Here is a 16,448-nt window from a genome sequence, read left to right as displayed (position 1 = left end):
CCATTCCTGTTCCTCCAGACTATGAGGAGATGTATTTTCCCTGCGTGTATTATCTCTGTTCTGAAATCTGACAGAGTAAAGTATCAGTGGGTCAGAGTAGTTATTTCTTTAGTGTTGGAGTAGATAGGAGGTAAAGGATACCTTTTCCATATCAGTCTTCCTGTCCCATTGAAATTGCTTTTCCACATGCTGATCCCATTGTTTAAAGAACAATGTTCCTTCATATTGTAATTGTTTTTTGCATATGTGAGAAACTGGTCATACATTTTGTCTTCCTGTCTCCTGCACGTTTTTAAAAAAGTCTGAAGTCAGTTATTGTCTGTTTGGAGTCTTTTGTTGCACAAAGCTAAAACTTTTAGATAATAACAAAACAGTAAGACTTGGAATAGGTCTGGTAGTTGACTTGGAGTAGGTGTTGTAGCTAGTGTTGTGCTGAATATTTAAATAGAAGACTAATTATATACCTTCTTGCCCTAATACAACTCTCTCTTATTACAGAGAAGTCCTAGTATTCTTACTGGATTAAAGACTCCATTCTTGAAAGACAACAAGCATTAGGATATAATGAGGATATTTTGATAAAATATAAAAAAAAAAAAAAAAGACAAAAAGTGTCGTATTTTTCATGTGGCTACATGGCAGATGGGAGGATTGTAAGGCTGCTTATTTTATCTAGCTGTTTTCCATGATGCTGATATTTTCCTGTTCCATTTTCCATCTCATTTTTCTGAAATTATGAACTGGGATGAAGAAAATTGTTCATGCTTCTGTATAAGCATAACTTCACTGCATAACTTCATGATAATTTTTTTTCACGCCTTATTAATATAGTTATAATTTCTAATAATGATATATAGGAAATAGATGAAGGTAATGTAAACATTCTCTCCCAACACCAGACCTAGAAGGGGCTGAAAGATACTGTTTGTCCCGTGCATCTTGCCCTACTCCAAGCAGTTACTAATTTGTTACTGCTATGTACCATTATATCGCAGCAGTGTCTCTCTTCTGTACTGACCAGGTCGTTGGCCAAGTGTTAACACATCCCCATTCTTGCCCAGCTGTTCTCCAGAACAGGATGTGACCTCGCAGGGACCTTGTCCTTTTGTTGCCCTGTAAGATCTCTGCGTGAGAGAAAAAGAAGGGATTCCACAATCTTATGTACCCTGCACTAATGCAGGGGGTGAGATATAATATTGTTGTTCTTGTGCATCTCTTCTCAAGAGCATCTAACAGCACTTCAAAATTAGTCTCTTTCTGTAGAGTTCTGCAAAATATGCCTTTTTATGAAGTTGTTCCTGAGTCTCGTAACCTCCATAGTGACAGAGACGCTCATGTAGAGTTACAGAGGGAATCTAATCATGTTCCACTCTAATGAACAATGAAAATAAAGTTCCAAGACAGAGTGATTTAAATTTATGACACTCACTCCATGATCTTCCTGCAAGCCTTTCCTTTGCTTGTGACTCTCTGATTCCCATGACCTTATCTCTCTGAAAAATGCCCCTTCTCAGCAGACCTCGGTCCTATTCTTTCCTGTCATTATCCCAAATGCTCAATTCTCTCCAGTTTATTACCACGTGGTTACTCTGTCCTTTGATGATCCATCCACTAGAATGCTTTGTCATCTTTGGACAGCAGAAGATCATCATGAGGAGCCCAGGGCATTATTTCCCTTCCTCCAGTCATGCCAGCAAAAGGGACACTAACTCCCTTTTCTCTCTTTATAGAAACTGGGGAGGAGCTTGAGAAGGTCAGGAGAATCACAATATCTGCACCCCCTTTTCCAAATCTCCTCACATGTAGGCAGTGGAAGTTTTCAGATACGTGTGCATGGATACCTCTGAGCTATTTTAGTACTGTGTGAACTTAGAAACTTGGGTCAAAATCTATTGGGCTCTCTCATCCCATGGTCAAATATAGAATTATTTCTTAAGGTCTGTTTGGTAATCTGACCAAACTAGTATTGAACTACTCAAAACTTTTTGTCATTCTGCTTCCGCTCTGCCTAATCTATGATTTTTCTGAAAATAGACCCCAAAGTAACGCAGCATTTTCTGATACTTAGTTTCATGGCTTCTTTTAGTTACTTTGATCTCCTAAGTTATCTGTACACCTCAACCTCATCCATATAATTTCTCCATCTGTTTGGTAGCACTCTTCAGGTATTTGAATTGAAGATACTCCATATCTTTGATGGTAGATGTTAATCAGATCTCCTCCCCGTTATCATTTAGCCAAGTACACATGTTCAGTTCTTTAACAATTCCTTGTATGTCACCCCCCCGGTCCTCTTATCTTTTTTATTGTTTCACTCTGAATTCCATACAGTGGTAAATTTTCTGAGATCTGTGATCTCACAAGCAATCTCTGGAAAAGCAGTGTCATTATATCCCTTCAGAAAATGTCACCTCCTTGTAACGCAATAAAACCTACTCCCTTGTTGTACAGGATCTCAGTGGCTGCTCTGGGGATGAGGTTGCTTTGTAAACTGCTGATCCATTGAAATGTGATGTTCTTGGCATTTACTAGCTATGCTCTGGAAGATTTTTCTCGATGGCTTGTGAGCTGATGATATTCCAGTTTGCATCTGAATACATTTCTTCCCTTCTTAAGTCTCGCTGAAGTCGTTCGTGTTCTCCATTCTGGTTGGTGTTAGTAATTAATATCTCCCAATTAATTACATTGTATGTAAGCATGCTTTTCCATCCCTTTTTCAGGTCATTACTGAAGAAGCTAGAAAAGAGAATTGAAAAGAATTTCTGTAGTCTTGGAACTAACAATTCTGATTACTCCTCGAAGTGGGAGATGCATACAGGGTAAACTTATTCAGCCACAACAGAAACACTGCAATCTTCTTAAAGTAACAATAGACTAAACAATCAGAAAATACTGACTAATGGAGGAAGGATTTACCATAACATGGCTATTGCTCCATGTTTTAAACATGCAGATGTAGATAATTAACTCTTCAGCCTTCAAATCCATTTGGCTTCCCAGTGGTCCTCATCCTCCAAATTCTGGACATAATACTAAGGAGTCATGTGGATCGGACAGAAAAATGTTACCCTCTCAGGGTGGTTTTCTTCTTGTGTTTATATCTTCCTCTTGTTGAGGTAGACTTTCGTATTGAGGGAAAATGTGGCTATGGAAAACTTCAAGCCTAACATAAATTACTTTTTAATGTTGTGAATGTGTATATGGGGTTCTGGAGGTGTTATGGGGTTTAACTAAGGCTTTCTCTTTGCTATGGAGCTGTGTCGCACATGCATGTCTGCCTTTAGGTTCTGCAGGTTTGGAAACAGGCTTATGCTGGAGAGGGGAGGTGGTAATGGGAGGATGATGTTGTGGTGAAGGCGTCTGGCAGTATTCCAGCATACACATTTAACATTGGAAAGAAGTTACAGTTTGCCTAACTGCTTGTAGTTTAAGTATCCTTTTGTCAAATGCGGAGAAAGAAACCTCACGTATCTTTGTGGACGTGCCTGTGCTCAGATATGGTGGTGATCCAGCCAATAGACTACTTCAGTAGCAGTAGTTAGCCACATATCCCTGAATCCACCAGTCAGTCTTACGGGCTCTGAAAATACAGCAGGAAGTTGCCGATGAAAGTAGAGAGAGAACTGAGTTGTGTGGAGAGAAGACTTGTCTTCCTCCCAGACCACCGCGCTACTCATCTCAGGAGCTGTTTTCACTGAAATGTAGAAGTTGATTGTAAATAGATGCTAGTGATAGTAACGGTGACTAGATATACAGATGTGTTTCTCTCTTTCAGGGTAGGCATGGTTATAGCTCTACCCTGGAATGTCTTGCGCTCTTGCAATTTGCCAAATGCAAAATTATGGTTGTGTACCAAAAAATTGAGCAGGTGTTTGAAGAAAAGTAAAGAGCTGTGTAGAAAGCATGTGGGCAATGTTTCAGCTGCCTTCCCTCCAGAGATTTTCTGCTATAAATGTTCTGTGGAAGTATCACAGCATACACTTTATTGGACAAGATTTAATCCTTGAACACTGCTGTCTTCACTTGGAAGCTTTAGGAAAAATGTAGAAATATATCCATTCTTCAGTTACTTCTGTGTGTTTCTTGGGAGCAGGACTAGGATATAAAAAAAAGAAGACATAGACAGAAAGAATGTGTTTAAGTATCCCATATTTCTTTTCTATGTGTCTCATATCATCAGTGAGTTTTCATTTGCGGATTTTTTTTGTGTAGTTTTATTTTACAATCAAACGGAGCTCTGACATGGATGGCATTAATTTATGAAGAAGAATCACTGGAATGTGTTTCATTTAAGACATTTGATACTATCTCCTATAGCATCCTCACAGGCAAGCTAAGGAAGTGTGGGTTGGATGAGCGGATAGAGAACTGGCTCAACAACAGAACTCAGAGGGTCATGAACAATGGAGCAGAGTCTGGATGGAGGCCTGTCACTAGCGGTGTTCCCCAGAGGTCTGTGCTGCATCCAGTCCTGTTCAACATATTCATCAGTGACCTGGACGGAGGGACAGAGTGTAACCTCAGCAAGGTGATGATACCAAGCTGGGAGGAGTGGCTGATACACCAGAAGGCTATGTTGGCATCCAGCAAGACCTGGACAGGCTGGAGAGCTGGGCCGAGGGGAACATAAGAAATTCAACAAGAGCAAGTGCAAGGTCCTGCCCCTGGGGAGGAACAACCCCATGCGCCAGTACAGGCTGGGGGCTGACCTACTGCAAAGCAGCTCTGTTGAGAAGGACCTGGGAGTGCTGGTGGACAACAAGGTGACCATGAGCCAGCACTGTGCCCTTGTGGCCAAGAAGGCCAAGGGTATCTTGGGGTGCATTAAAAGGAGTGTGGCCAGCAGGGCGAGGGATGTTATCCTCCCCCTCTACTCTGCCCTAGTGAGACCACATTTGGAGTGCTGTGTCCAGTTTTGGGCCCCACACTTTAAGAAGGGCATGGAACTGCTTGAGCAAGCCCAGCAGAGAGCTACCAGGATGATCAGGGGACTGGAGCATCTCCCATATGAGGAAAGGCTGAAAGACTTGGGTTTGTTCAGCCTGGAGAAGAGAAGACTGAGGGGGGATCTCATCAATACTTCTAAATATCTGAAGGGAGGGTGTCAGGATGATGGGACTAGGCTCTTTTCAGTAGTGCCCAGTGACAGGACAGGGGCAATGGGCACAAGGTGGAACACAGAAAGTTCCACCTCAATATGAGAAAAAACTGCTTTCCTGTGCGGGTGCCAGAGCAGGGGCACAGGCTGCCCAGGGAGGTTGTGGAGTCCCTTCCCTGGAGACATTCAAACCCCCCCGGACATGTTCCTGTGCCCCCTGCTCTGGGTGTGCCTGCTCAAGCAGGGGGGTTGGACACGATGATCTCCAGAGGTCTCTTCCAACCTCTACCATTCTGTGATTCCCTCCCCCCCCCCCCCCCCCGATAGTAAGCACCTGGTGTCAAAATGATGTACAGGGATTCATATTTGTGTTTCACGTTGATTTTGGGCCTCTGTTCCAGGGCGTTAGCCGCTGGGCACGCTGGTGGAAGGTAATGCGGTTGCTGGAATAACTCGGAGCCCGCCTTTCCCAAGCCAAGGCGGGAGCCCCAGCGGAGAGGCATAGCTTTGAAAGCATCCGCCGGACGCGTACCACCCCGCACCCGTCCAGCTTCCCGAGTTCCTCACCCCACAGGCGACATGGTGGGATCCCGCCCCCTCGCCCCCCGCCCAGCCACTGCCCGCCGCAGCCCCGCCCGCCGGCCCGGCTCAGCTTATATCGGCGGGGCGGCGGGGCCGCGCCGGGAGCCGTCGGGATGGGCGTCGCGCCGAGCTGCCGGCCCTGGCAGCTGCTGGCCCTGGCCCTGGCCCTGGGGCTGCCGCCGGCCCTGGGGCTGCCGCCGGCCGAGCGGCTGCTGCTGCCGCACGGCGAGGGGCGCGGCGACGCGGCGCTGGAGCCCGGGGACGATGCGCGCTCGGCGGCGCTGGAGCTGAGCACGGCGCTGCGCTTCTACGGCGCCGCCGTCCGATCCCTCTACGTGAGTGCGGGGCCGGGGGGGCGCCGGGTCCCCCTCCGGCTGCCCCGGGGGTCGGAAGGGCTGTCGGGGGCTCCCCGCGGGGCCTGTCGCCCCTTGCCGCCGCGCTGCCTGGCTTTGGGATGGTGCCTCGGCTGGCGTTTCCCTTGCTGGGCTTCACGGCGTTGTGTGAGCGCCGTGGTCAGAGGTCGGTCCGAGGAGCTGAAATGTGGCAGTCGTGTTCCGTCAGGTATCAGGCCGTGTTAATTCCCTTCTCGCTGGTGCTGCTTCCTTGTTGCTGATTCCTTGCGATGCACACAGTCTGTGGAGGCAATGCAACAGCCAGCAGGAGGGTAAAGAGGACGTAATCGGTTATCCAGAGTGAACACCATCCATCCCCAGGCGTTTTCTCTGCTCCTGCATAGGGTGTATGTCCATCCTTGTCATGGTCTATGTTTTTGCGTGCTTCAGTGTGCCAAAGTCACAGAACTGAAACTAGGAGTATCTAGCCAGCAGCCTGACTTGTGCCAGACTTGCACCTCTTGGCACTGAGAGTGCTGTCCTGCACCTTAATGTCTTGGGCATTCTCAGATGTTCATTGCTCAAGGGTCTCTTAGGTAGAGGGTTTCTCTTGGGAAGAGAAACTCTTTCTCTTGGGTAGAGAGTTTCTCTTGGGAAATACACACCCAGAGTAATGACAGGCTTTGGGCTGCAGGCAGACCTCAGCCACGTGTGGGTGCCTCATAGCAGAATCAGCATCCCAGAGTTGTGTGTGCATGTTTACAGCTAGTGGAATACGTTTGGTGTATGGAGGTGGGATTGAAAACAGATTGTCTGGAGCAGAGCGGCTCAAAAATAGCCGGGAAAAAATGTTAAAAATGGCAGCATGTCTTCAGAATGCTGCAAGAGCACTGTGTGTTTTATCGTCGCCTCTTTTCCCCTGAAGCCTCATCTAGGCTGGCAGCTGAAGATGCTAACTAGCATATTTAGAAAGGTAGTATTGGGAAGACCCAGTGTGTTTAGTGCATTAATCTGATCAAGTTAACACCCACCTCCCTGTCCAGATAAACCAGTGTGCTTTAGCACCATGGATCTAGAATGCAACTTTGGGGACTATTCTACATGGAGACACTTGGGAAACTGGACCTCTGTGTGGCCACAGTCATTCAAAATCTGATGTAGTTCCCATGTATTGAGTCTGTTTTATGGGTAATCACTGAAAATTTAACGTGCTTGCAATACACTGAATTATACTAGTGCTGCCACTTCAGTTGGTTTCCACATTGCCCTTACATAGATAAATCCTGAAATCACATCTGAAGTCCAAAATTTTGAGGGATTCAAGTTATGCCTGCATGGAAAATGAGTGTTTTTAACTGAGGCTGGCAGTAAAGACGAAGTAATTCACAAATATTAAGTGGAGTTCAGACTTTAGTTTGACCCGTAGTTCATTGTCTTGTCTTCCATACTATGTTTGGGCACTGATTAGCCAACCCAAGTAAAAAATACACTTTTTTTTAAAGCACAGATGTATTCTTGAAAGATAGTGGGCTGTGTATCCAGTCACTGAGAAGCAAAGATAACAAGTAACGTGTCAGATAAGTGACAGAAAGGGGAGAGTGTTTTCAAAGAGCAGTAAATTTGTTAAGAACACTAGATTTCTTTAGTTTAATGGTCTTGTTACTTGCCCATGCTGTAAAACAGGAAAGGTTCTAGTTAGTTTTTGTCCCTAAGAATATCCGGATAAAGTCTATTCCAGGATCCCTTTTAGAGCTCTTGCAGCATGATTACTCAGTACTAAGGATGGGTGATTTTAATGTAGGCAAAGTCTGATAATGAACGGTATTTCAGTATCAGTCTACATAATATGCAGAGGCTTTTAACTTGCATTTAATCTGTCAAAAGTATTGCAAAAGAGAAGCACAGCACAAACTGTGGGAGTAGGGAAAGAAGTATACTTGTTGAGGAAAGGTATAGAGCAGTCTTAAATATACCTTCACAATATGCAGTATCATTGTATATAAGCAGTGAGTATTTATTAAGTTCTATGATGTTATTCAGTAAGCAGAATTTATCAAAGCATTGCCAGTTGATAGTAAATATTATCAAGCTGATATCATGTGGTATAGGCAGAAATACATCGTAATACTTACAGGAATTCCTGGATCAGATTTTGAGTTGTGATGAAATACATCTTTCTGTACAGTTCATCAGGATAATGTGATAACCTTATCTCCATTTTTGAGTTGCTTGATTTTTGCAAGTTTTGCCTTCAATCAGTTGAAAACTTATGTGGGTTCTCTATTTTTTCCAACAGTGGAGAAGCTGAGTTGTTTGACTTAGCTCTGCACATGAATAAAACAGCAAGGAGTTCTGAGGAACAATTGTTTAGTATCAGCTTGTCCTAAAATCCCTGGCAGCAGAACTTTTTTTCTTTTCATAGACAGAAGAGAGAACTTTTATTTACTATAAGTAGAAACAGACTTTTGCATACTGTAATCTTCAATATGGTGATCTCCTATGCAATGTTTATAACATCAAATCCTATCACTAACCCATACTGATCTATTTGTTTTAATAGCACACTTTTAATAAGGCTTCTTCAGTTTACACTAGGGCTCACTGATGTGGAAAAGCTAAAGGATTAGGAATTACTTCTTTAGGGGAAGACTCAAGAGTCCTTTTAGGCAAGCATGGATCAATTTCTTAACCATTACTTATATTAAGTTCCTAAATTAATAGTTGGTCATGTTTATATTAGAAAATTTTGCTGCTTTAAGTCAACTGGCACTACATTATACAAATAAAGTATTTTTTTCTAAACTGTCTTACACAAATATTCAAGTCCTCAAAATGCTAGTAACTTAAAAGAGAAAATACCTCATTTGTTTGAAACTTTAATTTTTGTTATACACCCACGGATACACTTTTTCTTTCAACAGAAGTACTTTGTTACTTTATACTTCCTTCTTCTCATTTGGTTTTTCAGGGCGGACCTATAATAGAGTGTGTGTGATTTGTTCTGCTTCAAACTACGAATGTATGTTAACTATGTGTGTAATTCAGAAGTTTAACATGCTAAAAATATATCTGTGTTAGTTCCTATCAAGTTAAATAGTATTATACCCTAAAAGGAAAGATGTACAGTACAGCTGGTCTGTCTTTAGACAACGCCCACCTGAGGCCTTTTTTTTCCCCACTCCTTTCCCTTTTGACAGGAATGATACTTTAATGAAACCCAGTATTTACCCTGAATTACTTCTTTGTATTTTGGGGCTCACACTTTAACCTCTCTGTGCGACCTTAAAATGAACAGGGTAGAGTTAAATCATACTCTTCACTGTCTTTGTCAATATAAATGTATTATTAAATTGATAAACTAAAGACATTTTCTCAGTAATGATGAATGTTCTTTTTTAACACTAAAAATCTCTTCACAAAGTGAGCAGTCTGTGTATTTATTTTCATTTAATGGCATGCAAATGTTGTCTGGGTGATAGAGTACTTGTAACCAATCATTCCCTTAAAATTTAAAACTGAACTGTCTCATTTACTAACTGCAAACAGATGAAAATGAGGTTGGCATTTTTGCACCCCCTTAATAAATTACTTGTTGCAATTAAATTTTTGCAAGATAGGAAGCTAATAGTCAGAAGCATCCCCCCTGACAGATGAAAAGGGGAAGGCCAAATGTTAGGTCATTTCTTCTGATCTCCACTTTGTTCTGTAGTGTTAACTAGTCCTGCTTGTATTTTCTCTTAATGTTATTTTAATCTCTGCCGTAAATGGGGCACCATGCAGCCGCGATGTCTGCACACACCAAATCTGATGAAGAGCATGGAATTTGTTTAAAATACTTCAAACACCAGTCATCTCTCACAAGAGGATTTAGAGGGGGAGTAGGGGTGGTTATGTACAAAAAGTGTACGCAAGGAGAAGGAAGGAAAAAACCTTTTAATTTACTCTAAATGTATTACTTTAAAGGTGGAGTGCACCTCCTTGTTAAAATGTCTTAATGCCCACCATCTTCCCTGCAGTGATCCAGTTGTATAGTATAATTGGTGGCTTTTCATTTTTAGGGTAAGTTTTAGCTTTGCTTTACAGGGATAGGAGGCATTTTTTCTAGCATACAGATGTTATAGAATTTCTGGGAACCTTTCTGGACTAGATCTCTGTTGCATGTCTGCCTGCAAATAGTTCACACAGTACACCAGAATTTCCTTCAAAAATGGTTTGACATATGCTGACTGTATTGTCTATAGATGTATAATTTCATTAGCTGCTACAGTGAAAAATACTAAAGAAGTTAAGGTCATGTAAAAACCAGGAATTTGGCTTTATGCATGAACAGTATATCTAAAATAGATAAGTGGTATATAATCTGTACAAGCATGATGGGAATATGGGTCATGTTAGAAAGCGGGAGGAGAAGCTGAATATTGTGATAATTTTTCCTCTAATCGTTTGTGACTTAACAGTGGCCACAGATCTTAAGGTGAAGTATGAATTTTAGGAATACAGAACTAAAAAGACAGCATGGGTTACCCCATTTTTAAAGTAAATTCTGGTATACTGTGTGAACTCTCTGCTGAGTTTACCTAATGGTTCATGCTAACCATTATCCAGTTATATACCAAGCTGACTGACCACTATCCTGTGGCAGGGAAGCATGCTCTGACTCCCTGGGTAGCCAAAGGAGGGTTCAAGGTATAGGTGTGTACTGTATATGAAGGGGTGATTTGTAGCAGGAGTTCCTGTACTACACTTTTTCTGATTCGCTATAGGTAGTGGTAGTAATGGTGGTCCAGACTTTAAAGGATGTTGCCAAGACATATGTAGCCAACATCCCTGACAGCCTTACACAGCCCACAGTTTCTCTGTGTCTTAAAGAATATATGTAGTACTGGACTCCTTGTTTCCAAATGTATATAGTAGAAAAGGGAAAGAAAAATTTGGAGACAATGAGACTGATCAGAGAAAGGGAACAGCTCTTATACAGAGAGTGTGTGAATAGGCTGGGGGTCTTCATTCTGGAGAAGAAATAACATAGTGGGAGAGACTGGGCAGGATTTGACTGTATGTCCCAATACAAAAACTAAGGGCTATCAGGTGAAGCTGGGAGCCAGACTGAAAGCAAAGAAAAGTATGAGAGATCTCATGGTATGAGTCACAGAGCTGTGGATTTCCATTTTAAGGGATTTTGTGGATGTATAAAGTTTATATGTGTTGAAGGGAAGACTTAACGAATACACGAAGGAGATCCACTGAGAATGAATAAACAGTCAAACCACAGGGAATCCCTTGAGCTGAATGTGGTCATAGGCTGGCTGGAGGAGTACGTGCATGTCCTTCTCTTGTTCTGCTGAATCTGTAAGCTCCCAGGTATGGCTGGGGAGAGGCAACTGGTGGCCATTCTGACCGTCTTTCAAGCATTCATAAAGGTTGTGTGATGTTGTGAACCTCTTGACCATGTGAAAAGATCCAGCAGCAGTTTGTTCTTCTTGGACTCACAAGAATCCCTGTGAGTAAGATAAATCTGTGGGAGACTGTAGTTTTAGTTTCATGGCTTGTAGTGCCAGTTTTGGGACCTCTGTCCCTTCCTGAGTTACCTGCATGTGTGGCACCGGCTCTAGAGTGGCAAGAGCCTGGCTGCCTGCAGGTAGTCCGATGCATCCTGTTATCAGATAGTCAAAGACTTGGGAATACATTTGTATGTGTCTGATTCATACAGTGCTGTACACATCTGGAAGAAGGGCATGGGACAAAAAAACTGTGTGTGAGCAGTTTATGCGCTGCCTCAAGGCCTGACACCTGTAGTCTTGCTTGTGTCTGCTGTGTGTGTGAGTCAGCCCTGGTTTGCCAAGGGAGTTTGGCTGTCATGCTTGGACATGCTCTAACATCTACCTGTATGTATGTATTTAATTTTTAGTCAGAGGTGGTTGTCTGTGAGTCATCATCTCACTGACCAGTTAAATCTCACTGAACCCAATGCATTTTCAGACTAAGAGTTTCAGTTATATATGTTAACACCTTTTTTTTCTCCCCCCCAAGTAATAGAGCAATTTTTCCATAGGACTGTGTCAGGGGACTCAGCTGTAAGGGAATTTACCGGATGGCCTGTATCTGCTATAGAAATTCTGTCCTCTAGCCTCTATAGCTGTTGGTATAGGAGCTGTGCTCACATCATATCTTAAGAGTAAACATCAGCTGTTGCAGTCAACCTTGCACAGTACCAGAGGAGTTCCTAGGAGGATGGTTGTAGTGAAGTGAAGATTACAGCAGTCCTGGCCAGGCAAAGAGAAATCTGTACATCTTCCAAGAAAACTTTCACCCAAGCTATTACAATATTAAAGCATGGAGCAGTTTTTTTGGTGGGAATCTATGTGTACATTACTTCTTTGATCAGTTCTATTAGTTTCTGAGGTAGACCTGTAGTAGCAAGGAAACCTCAACTGACCCACGTGCATCCTGACTCCCTAACCAGCTTTTCATGGGAATGCCATAGCCTGTTGCGTCATGACTTACGTGTGTGTGGGACAAGGCAGAGCTGTTCAGTTTCTCCTTTCTGTGGCCAACTAGCCCCCCCCCCCCATCAACAGCAGACTATTAGGAATGGGCAGCTTTCTAGCCTGTCCAGATTAAACATCTTCCTTGGCCTTGATGGTAGAAGTCCACATTCCCAAGGGGTATGTTATGATTTTGATACAGCTTCTCTGTAGTCCACTCTGCTTTACACCAGGTAAGAATCTAGCTCACTGGTTAACTGAAAAAGTAACTCTTTCAAATACTTGCTTCATCCTTACCATACCCCGTCATGCTGTTGTAAACCTGCCCTTCAGTTTCAGTAACAGCTAAAAGTGAGAAGAGCTTTTGGTCATCTGGGAGGGTCCATGCACAATTCTTGACAGACTCATAGAGGGGTTGTGCTGGATCTTGGTCTGATAAAGCCTTGGAGACTTGTGAAATGTGGTGGTTACGTATATCTTTGTTAGAAGAGGTCCCAAGTGTCTGAAATGTAAATAGCCAAAATCCTTATCTAGAGAGAAAAGGTTGGTCTATCCATGAAGTAGACTTCTGGTTTTGGGCAACTGAAGTCCCAGGACTCCTGACATGGGATACAAAACAAACTTGAAAAAAATCAGTTACTTTACAATTACAAGACTGACTATTTACTCAGTTTCTTTTGGAAATGCAATAGAAATATTTTGATCTAGAGCACATAGGTGTGGGAGTCAGCCACGTGAACAGAATCTATCTTATAATTTCCACCTTTTTATTAGGTTGCCACTAATGGGATTATTGCAGTGAATGAACCTTCAAGTGAAGAAAAGTATCTTGGTCAATTCCCAGTCAGTTTTGGAGCTATTGCTCCTTTTATGGCAGACCTGGACACAACAGGTGGACGTGGAAATGTGTATTATAGAGAAGATTCATCCTCAGATGTCTTGCAACTTGCATCAGACTATATCAAAAGAGGTTTTCCTGAGACTACTTTTGATCCCAGCAGTGTTGTCATTGTTACCTGGAAGCTCGTGGCTCCTTACCAGACACCGGGAGAAGATCATGCTTTGGAAGAAAAGGTGAATGTTAATCAGAGCTTTAAGACATGTTGAACAAATGTTCAGCTGAAGTGTAATACTGTAACCTGTTGTTTTGAAGGCTTGAATTCCCTTGTGTTTAAATGAATCCTGTACAGTTAAGAATGTATTTTGTTGTTGAAAAGGCTGTAGCAAGATAGGAGTTTCCAGATTTTTTACTTTATTTTTATTTTGCAGTATTTTATTCATTCAAAAGAAAATGCTTGAATCTACATAGCTGATTTCTTTGTATTCCCTGACAACTTTTACTTTGAATGTTAAGTGTGATGTTTTAATAACTGAAACAGTAGGATATCCTACCCTCCATCTGCAATATGATCCAGTTGGCTTGCATTTTTCAACATGCTCTTAAGTAATTTTGACATCAAACTATCTAAATCTGGTAGGTATATGGACTAATAGGAACTTCAGACTGTGAATCACTTTTGGACAGGTGACACTGCATTCACAAAAAGATCATGCTTTGTACCTAGTATTGAATGAAGAAGCAGTTAGAGGTTATTTTTTTATTACTTGCAAACTGTTTTCCCTTTTTAAACCATGTTAGGTGCTGTCCTGCAAAGATACCTAACTTTATGCACCATAATTATCCCAGCTGATAAGCCTGGTCACGATGTATAAAGATGAGAACATTGCCACAACTTATCAAATTTTATTTTATCAAAGATTAATTTCTTGTGCCTAACTTGAGACAACCATTGTGTTGACAGTAATGATTCTGCAGCCTGATAGCAACAAATAGCTGATGTCTGAGGTACTGTCTTGATGGTTCCTACAGTATGTAGGAGTGGTCCTACAGGAAAAGACACTTGCAGCAACATGAAACTTGAACTCTTCTTTAAATATTCTGTTTACAGAATTTTTCTATTTAGTCTAGCACATCAGTCTTTTTATTTTAAGGAGAAGATATATCACACTATGCATGTTACAGAATTTAGAACTGTTACGTTTTACGCAGCCTGTGTGGCTATTTACTAACAGATGAACTTACCTTTGATAATGCTTTCTTTTTAGTGCTTATGCATGCTAAAGCTAAAACTGCCTTAGCAAAATATAAGCTTGAGTAACACTGATTTTTCCTAGGAACTACACGATATGTTATGTTTGATGGAAATTCTGATTTTGACTTGTGTTTTAAAAAAAATGTTAGTCTGTTGTCTATCTTGATTATTTTTCCATGAGTAAGTGGATGTTAAATTTTTTCCACAGAGAAACACATTCCAGGCTGTTTTAGCCTCTTCTGACTCCAGTTCCTATGCTATTTTCCTTTATCCAGAAGATAGTTTGCAGTTCTATAGTACATACTCCAAGAATAATGATGGAAAGATTCCTGCTATGGTTGGCTTTAGTCAAGCCTCTACAAACTACTACTTTTGGGAGAAGCCAGGATCCTACAATGTCATTGCTAATGATGAAGACAGCATTAGAAACCTGCACAAGTATGCTTTTTTGTTTGTTTAAACTCATCAAGAAAACATCAAGGAATTCCCTGTTTTTCTTAATTGTAGCATGAGTCAATGATAAGTAATAAGACCCCATTAGCCATTACACAGGAAATCGCAAAGTCTCTCACAGATAAATATCCACCCATTTGAGGAATACAAGGACTTTGGTCTAATTTGTCAAAAGGCCATAGTTCCATTGTCACTGGTAGGAGCTGCTATATACTTAGCCCTTCTAAAAATAGGACCATTTAAGACTTAACTCTTTATAGTCTATCCTGGGCAGTCTTTTTCTGAAAGAAAAAGTGAGCAAGAAGGAAATGGAATGAGTTAGAAGGTTCTAGTAAGTGTTAGCAAGTTCTCCATGGCCCAAATATCTCCTTCTGGTCCCATCACTTTGGAGACAAGAAGGCTACAAAATCTCAAGAAGAGAGCTCTGGGTGTGGAGAAAAAAATGCTACCCAAACTGTCAGGGGTGTTTTACAGCTGAATAAAATGTACTTGTAGATAAGTATGTAGGTAAGATAATGCGACAGTTTTGTCCTCGTATTTCTCAGTAAGGGATAACATTTTGTGTAGTCTGCAAATACCACACAACTTGTGCTTGATCATTTTGATTTGGCATATGCTTCTCTTTGATAGAAGCAGCAATGCTGGGAAACAAGGTGTCTGGGTGTTCGAGATTGGTAGCTCATCTGACAGTATTGTGCCTGCCAAGATCAGCAACGTTTTGAAGATCCTGGAGTCCAATGAACAAGACCAGGAGATTACTTCAAAACCATTCATGTCAGACTATGGCTCCACTGAAATAAGACAGCAGTATGTCACCAGTAGTACAGACAGCACAGAAGAGGATCAGCACCACGTTACATATAGTGTTCCTCAGCTAGCTGCAGAAGACTTTCTGACTTCATACCAAGACGTAACAGAAACACCTTCAACTGAGTCTTTTTACAGTCATCAAGATTTCCCAACAGCAAAAGCTCCACCCCGCCAGTTCCAGGTCCAGCAGTTCCCCCCACAGCAACCCCAAGTCATAGATGTGGAAGAATTTGATGAAGCTGGTGTAGGTAAGGTCTTTCATGCAGCTTGGGTACTTCTAAAACCGATAGGCTGGAAAAAACAGAGGTGTGCAACAAATGAACTACTGACGAAATAATCTGTTTCCTTCTCACTACTTTGTATCTGAAAATCTGGACACATTTAGTAAGTTCGTGTTATTCATTGAGGTAGTTAACTTGGATGTCACCTCAGGTTCAGGTCTCGCCAGTCTAGAAAACAAGTGCTCCTTTCAGGCTCACAGGAGAGCACATTTACACTGTGTCTGTGGAACCTGAATCTTTCCCAAGGGAAAATTCCTATAGGAATGCTGATGCATCCTTAGGGGCAACTGATTGCCCCCTTTCTTTTGCCCAGG

At 42.0% G+C, this 16,448-nt stretch overlaps 1 protein-coding gene across 1 annotated transcript in view; it reads left to right on the top strand.

Annotated features, from left to right (window-relative positions):
- The first annotated feature begins 5,765 nt into the window (after positions 1-5,765).
- NID1 (nidogen 1) overlaps positions 5,766-16,448 on the top strand; it is a 57,840-nt gene continuing 47,157 nt past the window's right edge. Inside the window, exons 1-4 of the mRNA XM_064445745.1 lie at positions 5,766-6,015; positions 13,272-13,571; positions 14,799-15,028; positions 15,674-16,101. Of these exons, the coding sequence (XP_064301815.1) occupies positions 5,794-6,015; positions 13,272-13,571; positions 14,799-15,028; positions 15,674-16,101 (1,180 nt within the window). The 5' untranslated portion in view covers positions 5,766-5,793. The remainder of the gene's footprint in view (positions 6,016-13,271; positions 13,572-14,798; positions 15,029-15,673; positions 16,102-16,448) is intronic.

This window comes from Phalacrocorax carbo, chromosome 3, assembly GCF_963921805.1.
Source record: "Phalacrocorax carbo chromosome 3, bPhaCar2.1, whole genome shotgun sequence".
NCBI lineage: Eukaryota > Metazoa > Chordata > Aves > Suliformes > Phalacrocoracidae > Phalacrocorax > Phalacrocorax carbo.
The sequence above is the reverse complement of the archived record's forward strand: the minus strand, read 5'-3'. Positions and strand labels throughout refer to the sequence as shown.